This window comes from Ammospiza caudacuta, chromosome 8 (assembly GCF_027887145.1).
Source record: "Ammospiza caudacuta isolate bAmmCau1 chromosome 8, bAmmCau1.pri, whole genome shotgun sequence".
Lineage (NCBI taxonomy): Eukaryota > Metazoa > Chordata > Aves > Passeriformes > Passerellidae > Ammospiza > Ammospiza caudacuta.
In genome coordinates, this window is record NC_080600.1 from 36971320 (window position 1) to 36995057 (window position 23738).

At 38.5% G+C, this 23738-nt stretch overlaps 1 protein-coding gene across 1 annotated transcript in view; it reads right to left on the reverse strand.

Annotated features, from left to right (window-relative positions):
- The window catches only part of NCKAP5 (NCK associated protein 5), a 363982-nt gene that overhangs the window by 78622 nt on the left and 261622 nt on the right, over positions 1-23738 (reverse strand). The window contains exons 8-10 of the mRNA XM_058809518.1: positions 15196-15264; positions 8801-8839; positions 3780-3899 (exon numbers count right to left, since the gene is read on the reverse strand). Coding sequence (XP_058665501.1) covers positions 3780-3899; positions 8801-8839; positions 15196-15264 — 228 coding nt within the window. The remainder of the gene's footprint in view (positions 1-3779; positions 3900-8800; positions 8840-15195; positions 15265-23738) is intronic.

Sequence of the window (23738 nt, forward strand, 5' to 3'; positions counted from 1 at the left end):
CAGATGAAGAACAAGGTGGGTCACTAAAATGGAGTTCCTGGTTTTCTTTCCCAGCCCCTCTTGTTATGACAGGCAGAATTTAATATCTTTTTAGCAACCACATTAACAGAGGAAAATGAAGGCTGCTTTGGCAGAATCTGCTCTTTTGTGCTAGGTTTTAACTGTAACTATTGCTCTTTCTCAGATGGTGCTGACACAAAACACTTTTCCAAGGCTTCATCATTTTTAAAAAAGCTGTTTCAGAGTATTACAAAATAACAATAATGAAAAAAAAGGTAATCAGCCTTCTCCTTATTTATCTATTCTAGTACTGCCTCTGTAAATCACACACTTCAGCTACAAAGAATGCCCCCACAAAGAGAGGGTAGCTCTTAAAACTGTCTACAATATCAGAGGTGAAGAGAAAAAAGCTTGAATTGTCTTTTTATCCTCCTAAAATTTTGCATCAGAGACTGCATTACTTATCTTTTCATGACAGGAATGAGACAGCATCTGTGTCCCTCCCTGCAGGCAGTAAGCACACCAAAATTCCTGGGAGCAGAGAACTTGCATGGCAACACACACAATCACAAACTCAACACATTTTGCTTCAAATTAGGGGTTTCAACTTCCTAAGCACTTAAACTTTTTGTAATTGCATGAAAAAGTAACGCTTTTAACACCTTTTCTACAGTGCAGGATTCCTGGGGCAGTCATGGAAACTGTACTACACGAATTTAATTTTTTTTTAAATTGGTAGCAAGCAAAATGAGTGTTTCTTTTGAACTGTGTGAGAAGCATGAGCAAAACCAACACGGTGGAATTGGTGTGGTGTGCAGGCCAAATTTAAAACATTTGCACCAATCCATTCACTAGAAAAAAAAAAGTGAATGATCTGATATCTAAGACATGTCAATCAAGAATTATCTGTTTGGAATCATACACACAAAAACCTAGGGCAATGGCGAAATCTTCACTTACCTTTAATTTTTTCTTAAAAAAAGAAATCTATATTTCTCTTGAAATTTGAGAAGCCAAAATGTTTACAGTTTAAAAATAAGCTTCCTCTGTAATACGAGAGTCTCCTCATGTCAAATATGGAATAATTTTATGCTGATATACAATGAAATCACAGGGGTTGATATGCAGAAAAAGTAGCTAACATTATTTATTTTTAGCTTGTGCCCTCTACCACAGCACTCTTCAAAATTTGTAGTTTTGCAGAGTGTGGCTACTCCTAGCATTAAATAAAATTGAACTGTATTGTATCAGGGGGTACAGGAAAGGTGAGAACACCCCATGCCCCAACCCCAGTTAGCAGAATTTGCCCATTCCCTTGATTGGGGTTATGATCTAACAGGAATGTCCTTAAGCACATATTTATAAATTTTCTGTAGAGTGACACATTTGAACCAATATTTGCCTCCTGCTCTAAACCTGGGCTGTGTGCACCTCCAAGAAGACAAAATGCAAACTTTTCTTTAATTTTATGCAGGCACACAACAGTATTTGCTCAGTTTCAGCCCTAAGAAAACATCCTTCTTCAGATGTTGTATTTCAGACAGCAAGATCACAGACTACATGTCATTCATTCAAGTCTGGAGTATAATTAGAGGATAATTAAAATTCTGGAAACTCACAGATTTCCTGTTTGGTTTGGATTTTTTTTTTTTTTTTTTTTTTTTTTTGTAAAAAAGGGCATATGAAGAGTCTTAGCAGAAGTTCTTCCTTTTCTTATATACACTGCCATTTGTTCTCTGAGATTTTTTTCACCTAATGAGTTAAAACCTTTTATAGCAAGAGAACAGACATAGCAGCAAATTCTGCTCCAGGGAGATCTGGACTTTCTGAATGAACTCAATTCCCTTTTGTCCTCAGCCAGTAATGACAAATCAAGAGAAAAGGGGGGAAAAGAAAATCTATGTACATTTGTTCCTGCCAAACTGTGCAAGAATGATGTAAAACAATTTTAATCCCTCAGGGAAATGTGTTAGATCATTTGGTTCTTTAATGCACCTGGTGCAGGTTCATTCTTTCAACTTTTTTTCAGAGCTGCTGCACAATCCAGTCTCAAGGATCTCAAGTCAAAGTGTTGATCCCACTTTTCAGATGCTATCCAACACTTGTGTAGCATTCCCAGAATAACCTGGTTTTATTGTTGCCACACAAGGAACTGGGAATAGGAACTGCATCTGCAATAATGAATGTGCAGCATGTGACTTCTGTGCAAACAAACCCCAAGTTGACATCAGCTGGAGTCAGACCCTTTGGAAACAGGAAAAATAAAGAAAAAATCACCCCAAACTGGGAAGAAGGAGCAGCTGATGAGACTGTCAAAAGCAGAAGAGAGCAATGAAGATCCATGCTGTGGTGGATGTGTCAAAACGGTAAATGGATAAATATATATATATATATAAAATATATATACACATACACACACATATATATATAAAAACATTAATTGTAATATATAATATCAATTATAATACACAATATTAATATTAATACAATATATTTATATATATATGTCTATAAATCAGACCTCTGTGCGATAGAGGAGGTCCTGACCTACCTGATCTAGCAGCACTCAAATCAACACAAAATCAAGAGAGGAACAAGAGCCTGAGGAAAACTCAGGAACCCATATCCCTGTGATGGTGACTGGCATCACCCTGCCTGTGCTTTAGAGCTCCTCAGTAAGTATAAAATTTGCCCTCAGTGTGAAGATTCCCTTGCCTTTACCATCAGCTGTGAGCAGACTGATGTGTTTCTGCACACACCCAGCTCTGTGCTAGGTTTCTTTGTTTCTGTACAAACCCAGCCCTGTGCTAGGTTTCTGTGTTTCTGCACACACCCAGCCCTGTGCTAGGTTTCTGTGTTTCTGCACACACCCAGCTGTGTGCTAGGTTTCTGTGTTTCTGCACAAAATCCATCTTTTTGCTAGGTTTCTGTGTTTCTGCACAAACCCAGCCCACCCTGAGCAGAGTCAGCAGCCTCAGCTGTTGTGCAACAGAGCAAGAGCCACATTTTCCTCTGAGTTAGAGATGCAGAGCAGTGAGGGTTTAAGATACACATTTAATATCACTTATGTAGCTGACACGTCCTGCAAATTCTAATTAGTTCTCATCTGCTGTTCTCCTAGCTCATGGTCAGATTTGTTGGAACTTCTGCAAAGGAATTCTTCTGCAAAAGGATGACAAAGAGATGGGTTCATTCACAATAACAGACATTGCCAAATGAAGGATACTGGAACATCTCTTAGCATTCCAGAATGGCAAATGAGTGAGACATGGGTCAATTGGTTTCTCAGCTACATCCTCCCATAAAACATTGGCAAAAAAAATCACTCTAAGCCTGTGAAGATGTACTTAAAGCCTTGCAAGTTAGCTGAAACCAGGACAGTATCACATATGGCAAAAGTTAAATAAATGGGCTGTCTTCTCACAGGAAATTACACTGTTCACCATCGAACAAGATGTTAAGGAATACGAGCTTCTCCCCTGCAGAGGGATAATGAACCCATATCATTCCATTTATCATAGAGAAGAATCATCTAAAAAAGTAAGTTACTCTGCAGGTGTGCTCCTCTCTCCAGACTTCCATGCAATATCAGAGCTCACTGGCACACATTTTCAGTTTCAATGGGATTGGAGTACAGATAACAGTTATTCTTCTAATATATTAAATCTATCAACTGTCATTTCCCACTTACTGACACAGCCTTGGAAAGAAGAGAAGTATTTTATAATTTTAAGAAATATAAAGCTCATAGCTTGCTTCCTACAAAGGCCATTTCCTACCTGAAGGAGGAGGTCAGAAGCTGGTTTGACTTTCTGCTGGAAAAGCACACTTAAAGTTCGATTCTGTTGTTCCAGATCAAAAACTCTCATTTTCAGCTTTATGCATTCCTCCCTCAGACCCTGCAGCACAAGGAAAAACAGTAAGATTAGAAAGCAGGTAACAGAAGGACATAAAACCTCTAATGATATTAAGAAGAAATAAACACACAACTTTTAAAGTAGTATAAATCAGAAAAAATGTGCTACTTCATTTTCTCTGGTCTTCTGATCATCCATTATAACATTAAAGAAAATCTTGTCATGAAGAACAGTAGCTACCTGGCACCTCCATTCAGAGTTTTCTGTTAGCATAAAAATGACTTTGCTAGCAATGTGTTCCATCCTGCAGCTGATACAAAGCATAAAGCAGCAATTAATAAATGGATACTGTAATAAGCATGAGATGAGTATAATGCATAAGCTACACCAACTGAGCTGGGGAAGGATCTGGGGCACAAATCTGATGAGGAGCAGCCGAAGGAGCTGGGGATGTTTAGCCTGGATAAAAAAAGGCTCTTTTCACTCTCTACCACTCCCTCAAAGGATGTTCTAGCCAGATGGGCACTGGTCTCTTCTCCCAAGCAGCAACTGATAGGACAAGAGGAAATGGCCTCTGGAACGGCCTCCAGGACAGCTTTAGGTTGTACATTAGGAAAAATTTCTTATGGAAAGGGTTACCAAGCACTGGAACGGGAGGTGGAGTCATCACCCCTGTAGGGATTTAAAAGCTGAGTACATGTGGCACTTGGGGGCATGGTTTGGTGGGCTTGGCACCACTGGCTTAATGGTTGGACTTGATGACTTTAAAGGTGCTTTCCAATACAAGCAATTCTATAATTCTATGAAAAAGATCTAAAATTGGCCATTAGAAGCAGAGGTGGAGTGTAAAACCAGTCAAGCCAATAATGTCAGATACAGCTTATTATCTATCTATCTATCTATCTATCTATCTATCTATCTATCTATCTATCTATCATCTCTGTCTATCTATCTTCAGTGTAAAACCTGCTTTTCCTGGTCACCTGAAGGAACTCAGGATTCTGTTACAGAGAGGATTTTGGAGACAGTACAGACACTGAGCTTTTCAGCAATATTTTGTGCAGCTGCCCTCTCTTTTGAGGTAAGAGAGCTTCACAAACCAGGAAAGGTAGCCTCCTAATAAAGATTACATGTAAAAATAATAAGCTGCAGCCATATCTTGGTTGTTTTGTTTGGTTTTTTAATTTACATCTCCAAAATACTTACCATTACCTAAATTTAGGCCATTTGCTGCCCTGTGGTATTGCCTAGCTCATATTACTTTCTACCATATGAAGGTGGAGAAGCAGGCCTCAGCACCCCCACATGCTGTCCTGTCAATACCATTAGCAACATGATGACCTGGCTTGATGAGAAAACAAGTCAGAGGGGAAAATTTTACTCAGATGTAGCTTAAATTCTTGCCTACAGTTGCTCTATTCTCTGCTCTAACCAGCACTGAGGTTATAAGAGGTGAACACACAATAAAATATGTTCATCTCGAGACTCCCAGAAAACTGTAAACATCTTTTTATGCATACGTATCAGATTTTTTATGCATATGAACACTGGATGAATGCAGTTGTTCTCTCCTGATGGTTTTATAGCATTTGTTTTAGGTGGCTGTCAAGTGGCTGTTCAGTTGAAATTGCAAGAGCCTTCCAACACAGCCCTCAAAAAATCTCGAGGCTGATGATTTCTAAAGCCCTGAAGCTTTGCTTCCTGTCAGTGAGACCTCTTATACCTGGTCTTGCACAAGAATCTCCATTAGTAATAGAGACTGCAAGCATCAAGACCCATCATTATCTGTCTTTCACAAATCAGAGAATTTAAAGCTGAGCCTTGGCTGTTATAACAGTGCTTAACATTTCAGGACTACTAAGGGCACTGGATAGGAAAAATGATTCACAGAAACTAACAGTGTAGAAAGAAATTAAATCTTAGCAAGGCCTCTGCCCAAAACCTTCCTATCTTACAGTATCAAAACCATAAGATTTATGTTTCAAACTTCAGAATTTCTGTAAAAAAGTGAAATATAAGATAGTAGATTACCCACCCAGATGCTATAAACCCTGCCAGTGGTAATGCCACACATAGCCCAGAGGAGAAATGAGGCACATAAAAGCAGCAGTATTCTGATAAAATAAAGTCTGAGTTTAGAAACTTGCAGTCCTAAAATGACCAATTAATACAACTATCAAATGTCTGAAGAATATAATTCCTCTCCTGTGGGCAAAACAACTAGCTATTAAGGTAGCAATCTCCCAAATATTTAAAGTACTCCTAGGGTTTCAGTACAGTGATATCTGAGCATCTCTGTGGTCTTGCTTCATCTCTTCAGTGTGAACCAGACTCACTCTTCTCCAAAATGGGATCCAATGCCCTCAGCAGAGGTTCCAGAAAAACACTGCTCTCCCTCTGAACGTGCTTCTTTCTGCTTTAATTAATGCTTAATTCAATTATTTTTATTTAACTGATGAAAATGGAGATATGGCTTTCAAATAGAACCTAGAGTAAAAAAAGTCATCTCCTGAATGCACTCCTATGGAGGAGATTACAATGCAAGAAGTAGATACACAAGTCACCAAATTATTCAATTGAATGGTTTAGCTCAAATTTCAAACTGCAGATTCAGGTCTTACATGGAAAAAAAATAAAATAAAAAAATTAAAAGTTCTCAGCAGTCCAAGCAGCTCATGTTATATGACAAGTCTTTCAGTGGAAGGAGAAAGAATGGATGTTTTCAGTATTACAGCATACAGGTTTGCCTCAGTTAATTTTGTGGGATATCTGACTTCTTAAATTTCCTAGAGGCAAAATTTTCTATTATTAAGTGGTGGAAATCCATAGAATTTTGCTACATAAAATTGTGAAATTATGCTGCATGGCTAACTCAGCACAAATTCAATTTAACATCATTCCTCCAGTCACATCAAAATAAAAAGTCTCTCATGTTAGAGAATTTCTATATGTATTGTAACAAATTACATACTTGAAAAGGGAACATTTAAGACTGTAATTCCATTTCAAGGATTGAGTGACATTGACAAATCACTCAAGCTTTGCTCACTCAATTTGTGTCACCAGAATATCTCCGTGGGATCGCAGTCTTTGCACATCCCGGCAAGCACACAGCGCTCTACTCCTTCCATTACAGCTTGTACTTCATTTAAGTGAAAATTAGTCCTTGAGGGATGATTTCAAATTCACAGCCAAGCCCACGCAGTGTGTGCTACTGTACAAAACCACTCTTCTCCCTTTTGTGAAAGCTCTCAGCTTTCTCCAAGTCTTGCTCTGCTCCTGACGGGTGTTATCTCTCCGTGGCATGACTGACTCTGCCTCACTGCTCAGCTGCATGATGGCAGATTTATCTGTTTACCAGCCACTATTTGGGTTCTGATATCTACCCTTTGGGGACTGGTGTGAGGAGTGCAATTTCCTCTTTATTGTACACCATTGTGTTCCTGTCTTTTCTTATAAAAGGACTTGTATGAACGGTGTCAGGAGCACTATACATTTAATATTCATTAGCATTTAGAAAAGTACCCTCTTTCCTCTTTCTATGGATATTAAATTAGCTGTTATTACTTAGTAATAGGTAAGCAGCTGTTAAATCCCATCAACCCTAAGTAAATCACTTTATTAAATGTATTTGGATCTGTTTTTATTGTATCCTTAGGAACTCCTTGGTTCCTATGGGTTTGGAAGGATTAATTACTGAGGAAATATGTAGTCATCAAAATGTCTGACACCTTTGCAAAGGAAATCAGCAAGCTCCTCTCTCCATTTGGGAAACCATCAAAAAATTCCCAAACTAGAGAATAATATATTGAGATTAACCCTCTGGTGAGTATTTCACCACATACGGTTTTATAGTCCAAAATGTGTATGAGGTTTTTGTGTATATTAACATGAAAAAATACCTCCATTTCCATTTAAACTGTACTGAAACACATATTTGGGATTTTTTTAGAAAATACCTCAAGTTATATTTCTAGCAGGTGTCACAGGAACAGCCCTGCAGTCCTCAGATGATGCACAGACCCTACTCCTACGTGTAAACAGAGATGCAGAGCACAGACAGCAGCAGGGCCAACTTCCCTGGATGCTGTGGCTTGCACAAATCACCTCAGGTGCTGGAAGGCAGTATCCCTCTTCCAGGGTAAAAACCTTTGTTGTACATGTAAAAATCATGGGATGAGCAATGATACTTTCAACCCAGCCTGTCCCCTCTGCCCCCAGTCTTCCCTTTGCAGGGAATTCTGAATGATGCCCTGCTGGGCAGAATGATGCCCATAAAGCGAGGCTTTGTAGCTGGTGCTCAAAAACTATTTGCATCTAGAATACTTTTGTGCATGTGGCAAGAGTTTTTTTGATTATTTTAACTTTGTGTTTTGTGCTGCATTTTAAGAACATTATTACTTGTCCTGTCATTAAGTGTAGACAAGACAGTTTATATTCTCCTTTGCACTATCTGCTTTAAAAGACTGCATTTATGTCTCTTTCCGAATCATCTTTTTACAACTTAATGATCCAAAGCATTTTAATAATGCCACATCCATCAAGTGGTCTAGACCTCACAAAGAATCATTCCATGAATATTGAAATGCTCAGAGCTTATTGTTAAAGAACTTTATATTTTGTTTGTCTTTCCCTCTTTCTCTCCCTGACAGAATGAAATCATGGAATCATGTTTAACTCAAAGACCACTTCAGAAAATTGGAATTTCAGACATGACTTCATGCAGAACAGATCTCTGTAGAAGCCACAGTGAATCTTTTCATTGTGCCAGGTTTGCAATTATCCTACATGTATTTTTCCTGTGCAGTACTTCCCCTGCTTACTGAATGTGTGAATGTAGTTTAAAAATGTATACTATTTGAGAATATATACATATCTTTCAAATAAGCAATGAATATCTGCAAGCTTTAAGTTACACTGAAAACACCCAAATCACAACTTACCTTTTGAGTGAGTAGAGCCTGAACGACCTGATTAGCCACCTGAAAGAGAAAAAGTAAACAATTTTACATATGTTATCATGTCTGTGTATGCAAAACAACCTTCTTTTGTGGCCTGTCCTGGTTTCAGCTAGGGCAGGGTAATTTCCTCTCAGTAGCTGTTACAGTGCTGTGCTTTGGATTCAGAATGAAAATGGTGTTGATGTTTTGGTTTTTTGCTAAGTTGTGTTCATCCTAAGTCAAGGACCATTTGTTTATCTTGTCTCATGCTCTGCCATGTTCACAAAAGAAGCTGGGAGGGAGCATTGCTGGGACAGGTGACCCAAAGTGGCCAAAGGGAAATTCCACACCACAGAACATTATGTGATATAAACTGGGGGAGTTGCCAGGAAGGAAAATGTTCCTATATCAACACACAAGTTTTATGTTGATTCTTCTCCCCATTCTATTGGATTTGAGCAAGCAGCTGTGTGGTGCTTCCTCTCCACCTGGGCTTAAAACTATGACAGTCCTGTTTTGGCACCCAATGTGAGGCCCAAATGGTTAAGGACAGATCAGACCAGAGTGAGTTAAAAGATTATTATAAACATTCACTGTATGGGTTTCATAATTGCCAGAGGCTTTATACTCCACCTTCCATCTACAACCACCACCAGTACGAATACATGAAATTCACAACAACTACTTCTGTGCTAGTCCTCATTATAAGCAAAAGTGCACTGTATCAATTGCAGTGTGACATGAGGGGCATTTGGTTAACTTCTGTCATCTCTTCTTTGCAGTAGAATAAACTCTCACAGTTCTGGATGTGGCTGGTGTCTGCATCAGCATGGATTGACTGCATTCACTGGAGCAGATTTTTACTAGTCAAGGATGGAGGCTTGAATGTTTTCATGAAGTTTAATTGTTTCTTGATTAAATATTGACAAAATGGTACATCTATCATGACAAGCAGGAACCATAAAGTGGCACAGAGAATTAAAGTACCTACTGTCATCGAGATGTGGTTGGGAGGTATTCACCCCACATAGCACAATTGACTTGAATGAGATCACACACCATTGATTAGCAGAACTATATATTCAACTGGGAATTTATGAAGTTATTTATTTTATACATCCTTTCTAATTTATCTTTACCAGCAAGGACAGGGGGAGTGAGGAGGAAGAAGGAGGGAGAGAAAGAAAGACTGAGGTAAGATTTTCTGTTGTTGCTACTTCAAGGTTCAACACCATATATGCAGATGTTATCACACAATGTGCTGGCTTATCATTTTGCTCCTGCATTTAGGCAGATCAAGTAGAGATGCCTCTCTTAGAAAAAAGAGATTTTTGATTTAGTTTTGGTTTACAGAAATTACAGTTAAAATTTATGCAGGTATCACTAAATAATCTGCATTGATTCCTGTTACTCTTGGCAAATTAAATAAAACCTCCACCAAAACTGATGCAAACTCAGCGGGGAGCAAAGAGCTGCAGCAGCTAATTCACTTCTGTAAATAATTTACTTTTGCTAGATACAAAAGCTACATTTGGTTCCTACTCATAAAATTGCCTAGTATCAATTTCTTTTTCCCAAACTTCAGGCAGCCTGTGGAACAATGCTCCAAAAGAATAGCTCTCTACATGATTTAACAGAAGACACAGACTAATATTAGAACAGTAATAACCAACAGAAGTAAACAAGCTGGGGTTTGAGAGCCCATGTGCCTTGCCCTGCAGGCTCTCAGGCTCTCCTCTGACACTGCTCCTCCTGGCAGGTACTTTAAGGGCTGTTTGCTCTACCTGAAAATTGAACAAACCATAGAGAATACATTATTCCTTTACTTTCTGACACAGAATTACTTTACCAAGGAAGAACTAAAAGGTTCTTTGAAGTGTGCACTAGTCACTCACAACAGCATAGCCTACAAAATTACTCCTACAGCTTTACATATTGTACAGAGGAGTGTAAATGGCACAATATTCCAAATGGGAAAAAAACTGAACCTGCTGATGCATTTATGACAAACTTTCCAGCTTTTGAGTGAAGATAGGTATCTAAATGGAAGTACCTGCCAGTGATCCATAGCTCCCATGGAACTCAATAACAAAGAAATGTAACCAGGTTCTTTAGAAAAATGTGGCTATTTTTTTTCTATTATCTAGCAACTTGGAAAAATGTGTTGTTGTTACCATTCAAGATTTTCAGGTCTGTATTTTTGGTATTCAGCAGGAACAGAGGTGGGAAGCCTTCAGTGAAATGTTCTGCAGTTACTAAAATTAATTTAGCACTCAATAAGTGGAATCATAGCCAAATGTTTGCATTTCAAATGACGTTGCCATTCTACTCCTACAGCATATGGAAATAAGCTGCTGAACTCACCAGTCTACTTCATTTTAACTTACAGGTATCAGGAGACACCATGGATGTGAATGAACAACATGAACCAGTTCCACAAAACTGATAGTCACAACTACCAAAAACTGTGGCAACTGAGATCATTGGAGGCAGAGGAATTGACTTCTGAGGTGCAGAAAATGTGAAAATGTGAAGTTCTCACTTGAATGAGACATAACTGTGGCTCAATCCCAGCAAAAAACAGGCTGTAAAAGTTCTTGACCTGTGATAACTGCAGTTAATCAAGGTGAAACAAGGAACAGAACAGAGGTGGCTGGTTCCTGAGTCTGCTGTTCTGCAGAAGGTGACACTCCTTCCTCTCACACTACCTGCCTCTCCTCTGAACCTTATAGCCAGGATCTTTAGGTGATGATTCCTTTTTGGGATTGCAATAAAAGAGATAAAAGATCCAGCTTCACTTTTTCCTTAGGCAATTATGTTTACAAATTATGTTTACAAATATGTCATAAAGTGGTCTTAATAGAAAAGGTATAAAAAGAATGAATCAAAGAAAAGAGACCCTAATGCAACATCTTTTATGCCTTTTACAAGTACTGAGATTTTACACAGCTGCCTTTAATGTATAATCCCATATGTACAAAGACATTCCAAGTGTACTAAAATAAAAGATTTATATTTTATTCAAATCTTAAAAACAGAATGCCTTTTTTAAAGATAACTCTGCATTTTTGATTATTTAATTCTTAAAATATCAGCAAAAATATCAACTACCCCAAGTTGCATAATTTCCTTCATGTGAATATGGTGAAGCTTTGACAGAAATCTCAGTTGGCACAGTGATGTGAATAACCATGACACTGCCACCTACCAGTAAACTGACAGCTGAATTCCACAATAGGAAACTGAGATTAAGCATGTTAACCTCAAAGCCCAAAGGTACAGGAAGACAATCCTGAGTTTTGCATTAAATTTTTCAGCAACAGAAAGATACATTTATGGAGTATGTCTGAATTTAAATAAGCTCTTTTCTTATTTATCAAGTACTGGAACATTTCAATGACACCTTTTTCCAAATACCATTCCAAGTTTTTTACATTTACACTTCAGAGATGAACAATTATTTTAAAATCAGTGAATAATTGTTAAAATTCATAAAGGACCCTGCTCAGCTTGACCCATATGCTTTTCAGATTTAATCTCTCTGAACATTTGAGTTTCATTGAATTTTACCAGGAAAATGATTACAGAGCATGCATTTTTATGTCACAGTTGCAGGCATTCATACAATATTAAATGTAGGGCATTATATGAATGAGAAATATGTAAAATAACTGATGTTAAAAAAAAGAAAAATGAGGGGAAATAATGGTAAGCACAGCTTTAAAAACTCAGCTCTGGTACATCTTCGCTATACAGACAGAAAAATCACAGTGGTTATTTTTACTTCATATTCAGCTTAATGGCCACCAACAGCTGAGCAGAGAGCAGCCTGTGCATTGCAGGTGTCACTGGCTGTGACCTGGGGGAGCAGGCAGGTGCCACTGCCAGGGTGCCAGGTTAAATGGGGCTGGAGTGCCCTGAGCAGGGTCTGCCTTGCCCAGGGCTGCACTCTGAGTGATGAGGAGAGACGGCAGAGCTCTCTCAATAGTTATCAAATGATGCTCCTTCAGTTCCTCAGGGGCTCCCAGGCATGGAACAGCGAGGGTGGCCAGGTGGGGGCTTGGGAGGGAAGCACTCCTTGTGAGAAGTTCATTGCGCTCACAACTAATTTGACAACAGAGGCAAAATTTAAAAAATTAAAACCCTGGTTGTAGTAGGTGCTCAGATGTTTCAGTGGCAGCCCCAGGTGTCTCAGGCTGGGTGTGATCACAGCCCTGAGCTCCCAGAACAGCTCTGCTCCTCTCTCCAAACCTGCCAGGTGCCCCTGAGGCAAAGGGGGGCTGCAGCACACACACAGACACAGGCTGCTCCTGAAATACATCTGCTCCTAAACTCATGAACAGGTTCTGGAGAGCCACACCAGGAAAGGGCTGAAGAAATTATCACTTTCAAGAAGAGGGGCTGGTCTAAGATGAGGTATGAACAGAGCAATCATCAGACTTAAAGCCCTTAAGAAATTTTACAGTGGAAATATTTTCAAGTATTTTTAATTTTTTAAAACAATCTTTATGGAAAATATTTTATTTGTTTAAGATCTCCAATAACAATCCTGTCTGGAAAGGAATTTTGGTATTAACTAATTACATTTCTATCTCATCTCCTATTCCCTTTACTGTTACTCTAAAGAAAGAGGGTGACAATGTGTGATTTCTTGTGCAGCTCCAAAGGAATGTGCTCAGGTGAACACTGACCTGGGACTCCTGCAAAATCTGCAGCTGTAAAATGAGTTTTTTTTGCCTCAGTCATGGGCAACAACTTCTTCACCCCGGTGACCAGAGGGCATTAGGTGCAAGCTTGTGTCAGCTGAAACAATGCTGGTTACAGCATTGCACACAATGCCAAAGCATTGTGAAACACACAAAAAAAAGAATGAGATGAACAAAAAACAAAACAGAGAAGCCCCAACCCCCAGGTGGTGAGAAGCACTTTCTCCTGGAAAAGTTGACACAGTGAGAGAAGATGGAGACAGCTGTGATAATACAGAAGAACTGGAAACAGCCAATATAATGTTGAAGATAATAAAGTTGAGAGCATAGTTTGATTTAATTATATGATCTTCAAACTGAAATAGTGTGTGAAAAACAATCCTGGGCCAGTAATCCACCATCCTGCTTCAAACAGGATAAAAGCATGTTTTCTGTTCTTATAATCTGCATGGAGTGTTTTGCTGAAATGCACAGTTACAGCGCTTCACTCATTTCCACAACTAATTATGTAAGCAGATTTTGTCCTAGACAATCAGAAAATAATTTTAAGTCAGGCTCTGTAATTTAAAATGAAGTTAGCAATTATATGGTAATTTCATCCTTATCACCAAGACATCCCTGCATGGTTTGAGTGTGCACTGAGGGTGACTCAGGCCACTGCAGACAAAGGCTCTGCTGGACCCCAGAAAGGGCAGAGCATACCCAGGGGGAAGTTATCTGCAAATTCCCTGACAAAAATCTGCCACAGTGGCAAAAGGGAGGATTTGCTGATGAAAATCTGCACTAAACTGGAGGTTTCTTGTACCAGACTTGTACTGTTCAGGCTTCTAGCACTTCAGCAAATGCCAATTAAAAATTAAAAGAGCTGCAGTGAAGACTGGAGTTGCCATGTGCCCTGAGTGGTTTGCTTGCTCACGCACTCTTCTCTCCAAGGTACAGCTGGAGTTCTTGTTTTGTTTGCATGGCAGTTAATTACTTATGCCATGACACATCCTTATTATGGAATGGGGAAATTATTTCTACCAAGCAGCTCTTGGAGCCACTAAGAGCTTTCAAACTGCTTTAAACTCTGAGGCACGCTGGAGAGCCTTACTGGGAGGAGCAAGGGAGCATCAGTATTTGTGTGGAGGAAGCTCCATGCACCAGGAGACAGTAGGCACTGCTGGGATGAAAGCATTGCTGCAGTGCTGACAGTAAGGGAGGGGTGAATTATATTCCAGATGTAACTGGAAGCTCTGATCAAGCCAGCAGCAGAAAAAAACAGCACTAAAAGCTGTGTATGTAACCCTAAGGGGGAGCTGAGAGACTGAGCTGTGGGGTTATGGAATGTATCACATGGGAATGCTGAGGGATTCCTTATCCACATGTGTTCCACTTGACAGAAAAGGAGTGCTCAGCACCTAACAGGATAATTATAATCTCCTCCTCCTCTTCCTCCTGAGAGCAAGCCAGTTCCATGCATTGGTCACAGGGATATCAACTTTTCAGTGAAGAGCTGTGGTCAAACAGGATTTACAGCAGAGGTCACGGAGAACAACACCCGTGACTGCCAGACACATGTTCTTGGAATTAATTAGAATGAGGTAATACAAAAATTGCAGAAAAATGTCAAACCTTCTAAGAGAGGCAGAGATTAATTTGTATGAATTTAATTATAGTAGCAGGTAAGAACAACCTTTTTATCCACCTTACCTCATCGAGACATCTTTCATACTGTTCTCTCTGATTTTCATTTTCCAGAGCCAGCGCTGAATTCTCTGCCTACAGTAAAAGGGAATAAATAAGTAAATATGTAAATTTAGCAAAGGATATCTTTCACCACATGGCAATTCATAAAAATCCTCAGGGTGCTTACCTACCATACTTCTTCAAGATCCAGAATAAAATGCACTGTGCAATTTATTTTGTGCTGCAGGTTGGTGCTTCGAGTAAAACCAGAAGTGACATTCATTTCCGAGATTATTCACACCCTGCATTACAATTTAGAACAATATCATAGCAGATATTCCATGTATGTCCACCATCTCACCTTGTCAGGTGCAATAGAGTTGGTAATGAAACACCATAAAAGATATTGGCATATCTTCTTCTCTCCCTTTGCAGTTTAGAGGGAACTTTTTACTTAAGAACCACTTGGACACAAACAGAGGCAGCCACTATCACAGGGAAACAAAAGCCAAGATCATGTAAACCTTGAGCTGTGGCAGCCCCTCTCAAGCCTGGCTCTGCAGTGGGGAACCCCACATGCACAGGTCATTCTACAGCTAATTGGTGAATTATTACATCCTATAACTGACCCTGATAAATGTAATAGGCTTTACTTACAAAAAATTTGATTATTTCAAGGTATTTTGCTGCATCTAAATATAGTCTTGAAGTCAGACTTTTTTTCTCCCACATATGTAACTTTAAATATGATAAAAATTCCTGTGCAATAGAGTCTTTCATCTGTCTTTAGTTTTCACTATGCTCTTTGCATAGTGAAAACTTAAAAATAGCACAATCTGGTAAGTAAGTCACAGTAAATTAAGGGATTTTTCTCTATATATCTATTTGACTTTAAGAATTCTTACAGTATGGGAAGAGGAAAATCTCTAAAGTATGATGCAGTTTCATCAGAGCAAGTTTCTACTAGTCTTCTCCTAAGGACTGAGAAACTAAAACAAAATATATAAAAATCTATGAGTGAAAACTGACTCTAGAAATCTCTCTGCCTCCCATGCATAACTTCCCATCACATAACCATAGCACCAAAATCAATACCTTCCTATAATTACAACTATTATGCAATTTACAGTACTTGCATTACTTTAACCTTCTATAAAACTTAAACAAGTGCTGCTTCAGTGGAATTGTGGTTACACAAAACAACAGTGATAAATACAGTTAACATTTGCAGTTTTAGAGGAAAATTAATCTGATGTGCTGTATGGAAAGGCTGTGAAAGATGCACAGTTGCCTCTTCTTTGTTAAAAAAGTCAATGAATCAACAAAATAAGAATCCCAAAGTCTATTAAATTGATTCATTAATAAAAATTTCAAATTCAGCTGAATCATAAAAGCAAGGCTAGGAAGCAAAAGCAAATGTACACTATTAGCCAGTATCTTGAAAGAGATTGAAGAGTGTAGGTGTGGTAAGAAACAAGGGCATATAGAGTTTACTTATTTAAAAGTCTAAATAAGCAAGTGTAGAGAATCTGTGCTTTATCTCCAGGGTACAATTAAAGCCAGCAAAGGTGGTAAAATGCTCTGCATCATATTTTCACAATGTCACCTATGGATGGGTTCAACATAAGGCTATAAAAAGTCTATGGGTGATCCTGCAGAGAGCACTGTGAGATGAGGCAGCAAAAAGTGGCAGATGCAGAAGGAGCAAAGTAGAAGAAGAAGCTGAAAAAGCAGCAGTAAAAAATCAGAAGCTGGAGGGTAAATAGTCCTCCAGACTGAAGAGGACATAGTTTGCTTTTACAGACATAGTCTTGCAGATTGATTGATAAAATAAAGAGATGTTTGTTGCATAAAAATATTCCTGAGTTGAAGATTTTCAGACATTTTCTCTATGAATATCCCCCTAAATTGCCACCCAAAATAAATTCTTACTGTTTTGAAGCAATCACTAAAGGATCAGTCTGCACAGACTTCCCCTCACACATATTGATATATTTATGGATTTTATTTCTAATTTTCATTTTTATTAATATAAAAATACATTGTATGATTTTATCCTAAAATAGTTTGGGCAAACTGCTTACACACAGAAATCTGTGAAAAAACTACAGCACACCCTTGTACTATATGAAATATTCAGAGAGCTCCCCATACTTCTCTTACTCCATGCTTTGGAATGCTGTAAAATGCAATGTTAAATCTTCCTGGATCTGTGCACTGAACCTCTGATTTCAGCAAGTTATTCCATTACAAACAGGCTACCAAAATTAGGAAATCTAAACCTGACAGCATTATAAATAAATGCTACATTACAGCTCTTATCAATCCCCAGTGGAAACATCTGTATAATAAAACCTGCTCTCACACCACTGGTTTTAAAATTGCAGTGAAAGGATGTAAGGCAGTCAATGTTAGCTTGGCTTTTGTACTTCTTGATTGCCAAGGAAATCATGCTTATTTATTTGGCATTTTTGCAATAAGGACTAGACTAGAAAGGAACACTTGACTGACTTTGCTTTACAATCTGTGCCAGTTCCCACAATGTGAGAAAACCAGTACTTGATATATTAAATCACTCTACAGTGCAACCAAATACTTGATAATAATCCTCATTCCCCCGAATGTGTTCATTTGGAAAATTTGTAACAGCACTTACAGCCCTGCCTCCTAATCCAAACCTTCATTTATTTAACAGAAATCACTGGGTTTTGATGTTATTGTAAGGCTGCTCAATTTTTGCCTTCCTCTCGTGTTGTATATTCTGGGCATCCTTTGCCAATTAAGCAGAGTACATCTCCTTGAAGGAAACTGCTGTTAAATTTCCATATTTATTTTCAGGCCACACTTGGAGAAGGCAAAGATGCAGGAAGGATCTCTCTGTATTCTCACAGCTGGGAATCTTTTGCACCCTTGCAGGCACCTGGGGCAGGGACAGTTCTGACCCCAGCTCTAATCCCACCCCTGACCTGGCAGGGACTGTGCAGGGAAAGCTGAACTTGCAGAGAAAAAGCAGCTGAGAGTCCTGAGAGCAGCACTTTCTGAGATAGCCTCTGATTTCTGCAGTGATTCCTAGCCCAGACATGGCTGTCCTCTAGGAATTTATGTATATTTTATGTCACACATAGAAATGAGCAATCATTCTCTGTCCCTCAGCCTTGCTAACACAAAAAGTGATGTAGCCCAACAAAGATGGAGCACTCAGTGCCTGCCACCACCACCTCAGGCACACACATTGGTTTTTGGGGGACAGCTCACAAAGTACAGCAGCATTCAGACAGCCAGAATTAACTGTGGCACAACTTACCTCTAAATGCAACATCAGTATCAGTACCTGCTGCTTTTGGGTCATTACAGACTCAAGAATCCTAAAATGTCAAAATTGATGTCCCTCTCCATTCTGATTTTGAAAGTATTTTGCACTAGAGTGTCTTCCAACACTGGAAAATTTAAAGCTGACTTGGATTATGTTAAGCCACCTTCAACTTCCTGAATTAGAGACAACATGGTTCTGAATTGTGAGGTGGAGTTTGAAAGGTAAAACTTCACACTACTTTAACAAAACAGGCTGCCTTGAATTGATACCACTGCTAACATGCAGTCATTATGAGAGACTTTGTCAATTGATTTGAATTCCTTCCTCAGGACAAAAAAACATAGCCCTGGTAATGATAAAACTTTTTTGAGTCAGCTAAATTCTCTCTCTCCCATAGATATTTTCTCCTGTGGGGCAGCTATTTGCACAGTTTCAAAGTTAATAAAAGGCTACACACCTGATGCTTCAACAGACAATCCTCTGCATTTTTACAATGACAATGAAATTAATTAAATCTATTAATTAAGTACTAAAATTAATTGAATTTTGTACTAGGATGCACAAATAAAAGAGAAGCATGACTAAAAGAGAATTATGTACAAGATAGTTTTTCTTACTCAACCTTTGTCTCAGAATTGAAACAAAACAAAAGGATGTGAGGGGGAAGAAAGAAGAAAGCAGGGAGTGGGATGGATTTTGCACTAAGGGTAGAGGAGATCACAGAACCACAGGCTGGTTTGGATCAGAAAGGACCTTTAAAGATCACCCAGTCATGGGCAGGAGATGAAGGTCTAAAGGTTGCACATCTAGTTAGCAGCTCAGCATGCTCTGAAGGTATCATCAATAAAGGTCAAGGGGAACAAAGTTATGACAGTGAACTTTAAAATCCCTGGCAGAATGCTACCCCACAGTTACCATGTGCACTCCTTTGTTATTCACACTAAACCATTTGTCCATTTATAGAAAGCTTTATTGATTTACGCAGACATTCATTTGTCATGCCCACTGCAGTGTATTAAGAACTGTCCAAGCACTTCAAATGCACTCAGCAATTTTTTCCTGCTTTCAGCCTCTGATTTTGGATACTTCTGTGGTCACAGCTTCCTACAGCACACGAGGGGTCAAACCCTGTTGTTGGCAAAGTAAGAAGTGATGCTGTTGCATTTTTTCCTTAGGTCCTTGGAGATTTTTGGTAAGCTGCTGTTCTAGGGGGAGTTTACCACCTGAACCACCTCTGTGTCTTTGGTCACAGAACTTTTTGCATTTTTCTGTCCCTGCTATGCAGAGGATTTGTCCTTTGAAAGACTAATCCTACAAATTGTCAGAGAAAAGTTTAACACCATACTTATGCTGGTCAGAAGAGCTGAAAATTACATTTTTGCTTTTAAATCAATGTAATTGTAGCAACAAAAGCCTTAATTAAATTCTAGCACTATAACAGCATTTCCACTGGCCACCTTCCAGTGCCTTTTATATTAGTAAAGACAGCTCATTTTACTCTTTGCTGGGAGTAAGATGAGAACTGCACCTCAAGGCCAACTGTCAACATTTGGATTGTTCCACCTTGTCCTTTACACTTTTTCCACAAGAGATGAAAGCCTGGGCAGCCATGGAGCATCTCCCTGCTGAACAGCTCTGCTCCCTCGCCCTGCATCCTCAGGACACTGACACTGGGGAGTGTTACCTGCTGATGAAATAATCAGTGAATTTGGTGGAAAAATACTTAAATAAAGTGCTTTTTTATTTAAATGTCCCAGCCTTAACTATTTCTTCTGGATCATGCAGATGGGAGCAAAAAAGTGAAACACCAAAAAGAACAAGTCAGTGATATGATGACAGCCAAGCTTCTCACCCTTGCTTCAAAACACTTAGCCTTCTCAGCAGCATCATTTTCTGTTTTATTTTTTAATGGCCTGTTATATTAAACCCCACTTAAAACATTTGACATATTTTATCTGAAATATTCAGCCAGTGCTTAATCCCCATTCACTTAAAACATGGCATGGAAGTAATACATATGTGTTGTTAAATAATAAAACACAGAACCATACAAGTGTCAATTATAATTCTGTCTATAAAAAGGCCCTTACGGGGCAGCACTGGTGGGGTGTTGCAATTCACAACTTCAACAATGGTTTTTAAAAATTTTTTACTGTTACAAGACTACATTACATCTCAAAAGCAGTGCATCTCCCAGGACATGCTCTGCTATAGCTGTGCTACCCATGGGTTTGTAGACTCACAGAAAGCAGTACAACCTTCTAATGTATGCTAGAAATCAAAATCTATTTATTCAACATCAGGAAAAGAACCACTTAAGGTTACAGAAACCTCTTGGGTTTAAATGTTGTGAACAAAAAGCAGTCCAAGGCCTGTGCAGCCTCCTATGATGCCTCACCAATTATTGATGAGCAGATTCATGTATTTAAACATGAACTTACAGCAGAAATTATGTAACAGTTTTTAAATTTGTGTTGATTTCACGCTGTCAAAGATCAGAACACAGAACTTGCTCATTTATTCAGATTTTTAGCAGTTTGCAGGGAGAGACTCCCACCCACAGTCCTGGATGGGGCTCATAACCACAGAAAGCTTTTCCTGTCTGCTGAGCATTTCCCAGCTCTCACCAGATGAAACAATGGGTGTCCAGCCTAAATGAGGAAGCCTCCCTTTGGAGACAGGAGTGCAACTGGAATTTATTCCTCCAAATTTACCTATATTGGAAAAATGCACAAACTTCAGGATTCAAATCCAACAAACCAGAACCAAATGAAATTCATACACTGCTGGTGAGAATGTGTTCTAAAAATGACTAAAGCAAAACTCATATTCCTGGGAATTCCTCTGTGAAATACCTGGTTTTTGCTTTTTTGGTTTTCTTTATTTTTTCTTTCTTTTTTTTTTTTTTTTCCCCAGAATCTGGGGCTGAACATTTTAAACTGGTTCAAGAATGGCAATATTTGTCTTTTTATCCTTTTGGTTAACTCTAAAGTAACTAAGAATGACAAGCTTTAAAAACCCACAACATTTTCCCTTCTGACACCCCAGAAATGTTTGGAGTTGACATTTTAAGAAGGTTGGGAATAGATCTAGCAAACCAGACTGCATTATAAGCACAGGCTTATCTTCAGGCAAATAATCACCTAGGCTACTGCTAACAGATATATCAATAATAGAGTTGTATGTTTACCTGCATGCAAATGGTAGAAAACAGCAAATTCTACCAGTATTTACAGAGATAATAATAGACTGTCAACATTTCCACTGGCAAAGCACTATCAATACAGGCCTTTGTGCAAATGGGTTAAAATAATGAAGGATGCCTTTTTTTCCCCCAAAAAAATTCTTCCAAATGATCCCATATGAAACATTTTTTGAGCATGAGGAGTAAAAGAGATCTGAAGAAGCAGAGATGGCCAGCACACAACTGTATTTCCTGAATACATGGTCTATATAACACATGTACACTTGATAAAGCATAGAAGTACAAGCATGGAGACCCAAAAGCCCCACCAAGATTCCCATTCCCTTCTTTTCCCTTCTTGTTTTAAGTGATTTGTTCCCTTTTGGAATTGCTCTCCTTAAGAACTGAGTGCATTTCACTCTGACAGACTTACTGTGCTTCCCCATGTAATATTCACAGGCAGTTACTTCTTCTATCAAAGAAATAAAAATCCCTGGTCCATGAAAAAAAGTCTGAGATCCTGAAATTCTAACTCAAACTAAAATTCTTACAATTAACACAGACAGATAAAGGGAAGTGGTGAGGACTTGATTAACCCAAAATGGCATTTTGTGTTTAATATCAACTTGTATGTGATACATACCTAAATATCTTTGCATCAAAAACTCTTATAGGAGCCAATCATATCAGATTTGGTCAGTTGCATTTGCATGTTTCTTGTCAAGAAAAATTCTGACTCTTTGGAATAGTAATTTTTTGAAATTATTAAAGATTAGTTGAAAATCATTGACTACCTGTTAACCCAGTGCTGAAGCTCAATAAAAAACTGTCGGTGCAGTCATTTTCAAAGAAAATATTTGATTTGCTCTGCAAGGAAACATTTTGGAGAAGACTTATCAAATTTAGGAGTGACACTGAAACCAATAGCTAAATTTTGGGTTTCAATCCTTCTGAAATTATACATATGGCAACAACTTATAAAAAAGTATTCAAAAGGTAGTTTTTATTTTTCATTTTTTAAAAAAACCTTTCAGATCTTGAGGAAAATTAATGTATTTTAAGACAGTTTTTCAAGCAAAAAGAGAGAGCACTCCAGAATGTACTGTAAATGAGTTATCCTTCAAAGCTGGGCAATTTCGACCATGAGCTCACTGACACTGTGACAGTTTTGTACTTGCTGTGATTTCATTATCCACACCTGAGTAGCACACAAAGCTTCAAGGTTCATCTAATGGGGAGGTTGAAAAGAATAGGGCATTTTGGATCTGTGTATGAAAATTAATGTTTGGGCCACTTCATCCCAGCAGAAACACTTCTTCTTTTCCTCCTCTTGTCTCTGAGACATTCAGAGAAAATATGGAAATAGTACTGCTCATGCTTGGCACTTGGAAGTGGATATGAAAACAAAAAAGACCAGGGGACAAACTGCCTTCACAGGTAGAAAACCTTGAAATTAAGTATCAGCAAGACAAGGATTACATAAAGTATATTCAGGATTTTTTTTTAAATTTCTAGAAATTCTATCTATCAAGAGCAGCTCTTCTCCTCTAAAGTAGCTTTTCTATGTTTTTTTTTTTCTAATAACATTGGACTGAAAATAAAATATAATTTCACAGGTCAGTGCAAAAAAAATTGCTTTAATGCCTGAACTGGTGCTTCCAGGCTGCTCAATGCACCTGAACTGAAGGGCTGCTATTAAATTATAGTAAACAGTAAAAATCTGGAGCTCAATTTGGCACCATCTTCAAGGGACAGCAACACCAACCTCCTCCCCACTCACTCATTCCACTCCCCCAAGGAAATTACAACTGAGTTTGCTCATGGGAGCTGATGATAGAAACAAAATATTCAGACTTTACTGCCTCCCTGCTTTTTGTCCCCTCATTTAATGCATAACCTACAAGACAAATGTATCCCACACCCAATTATTTTGTATCTCACTGGAAGGTAAAACAACAGATGTTTTGCTCTGACTTCAGAGAAAGCGAATGCTGAATATTTATCAAGAAATATTTTTTCCTAATTATTTATCCTAAGTTCCTTCATTTAGTTCAAACATCATGAAATTAT